General features: G+C 47.3%; 1 protein-coding gene across 1 annotated transcript; it reads left to right on the top strand.

Moving 5' to 3' along the window:
* Nucleotides 1-313: 313 nt before the first annotated feature.
* Nucleotides 314-601, top strand: Pmar_PMAR019458 (hypothetical protein; the record flags this gene model as incomplete). Its single annotated transcript, XM_002786241.1, has 1 exon — nt 314-601. The coding sequence occupies one exon, from the start codon at nt 314-316 to the stop codon at nt 599-601; it is 288 nt and encodes a 95-aa protein (XP_002786287.1).
* Nucleotides 602-811: the final 210 nt, after the last annotated feature.

The raw sequence follows: 811 nt of genomic DNA, 5'->3' as shown, positions 1-811 counted from the left end.
GTCTCGGTGGTCTCATTTATTTCAAGGTTACATCCATGCGTCATTCCAGTGGTGTGCGCAGTGAAGGCTTGGGCGAAACAGAAGGGTCTAGTCTCAGCCAAGGAGAACAACTTCCAACGACTCACCTCATATGCTTGGACGATGATGGTCATCTTTTACCTTCAAGTTCGAGTCGGCCTTCTCCCCAGCCTCCAGCGTCCATCGTTTGCCACTTACGATCCTTCGCAGTCGCCGACCTTTTTCATAAGTGAGCTCCACGAGTCCTTTGCTAGTTGGTGTAATTTCTACAGATGCTGATGATGATGATCTTAAAATGGCCATTTCCAAGGGAAAGGTTTGCCCGAATTACAATAACTACCGCTCAGAAGATGCCGACAAACTCACACGAGGCTTTTTCAATTTCTACGGTCTCGGAGAGTTCCTATACCTGACGCCAGTTGACATCACCAGAGGAGCGATATCCCCACAACCGACTCCTGAACAGCGTCGTGAAATACGCGAGGCGTTGAGGACCAATCGCTTCAAGCCGAAGCTCGTCATCAGAGACCCCTTCCTCCGTAACAAAAACTTGGCATCGAACTGCTCACACTGGGTAGGCTGAGTATGCAACGTTCAGTCATTGTTTGTACTTTCAGAATGTAGTTTATCGAGCCATTCGTGACGTGTCACTTACGCACAGATAGAATCTGTATATCACCGATTTGCGTTGCTGTTGTTGTTATGAATGCGCTAATGTAATACAGAGTTTTATATTCCCATATCGAATGAGTGTTGTGTGGAGACGAGTGAGGTGGCAGTCCCAAATCGATAA

Source organism: Perkinsus marinus (genome assembly GCF_000006405.1).
Source record: "Perkinsus marinus ATCC 50983 genomic scaffold scf_1104296931804, whole genome shotgun sequence".
Classification (NCBI taxonomy): Eukaryota; Perkinsozoa; order Perkinsida; family Perkinsidae; genus Perkinsus; species Perkinsus marinus.
Note: the sequence above shows the minus strand (reverse complement) of the source record. Positions and strands in the feature narration are given on the sequence as shown.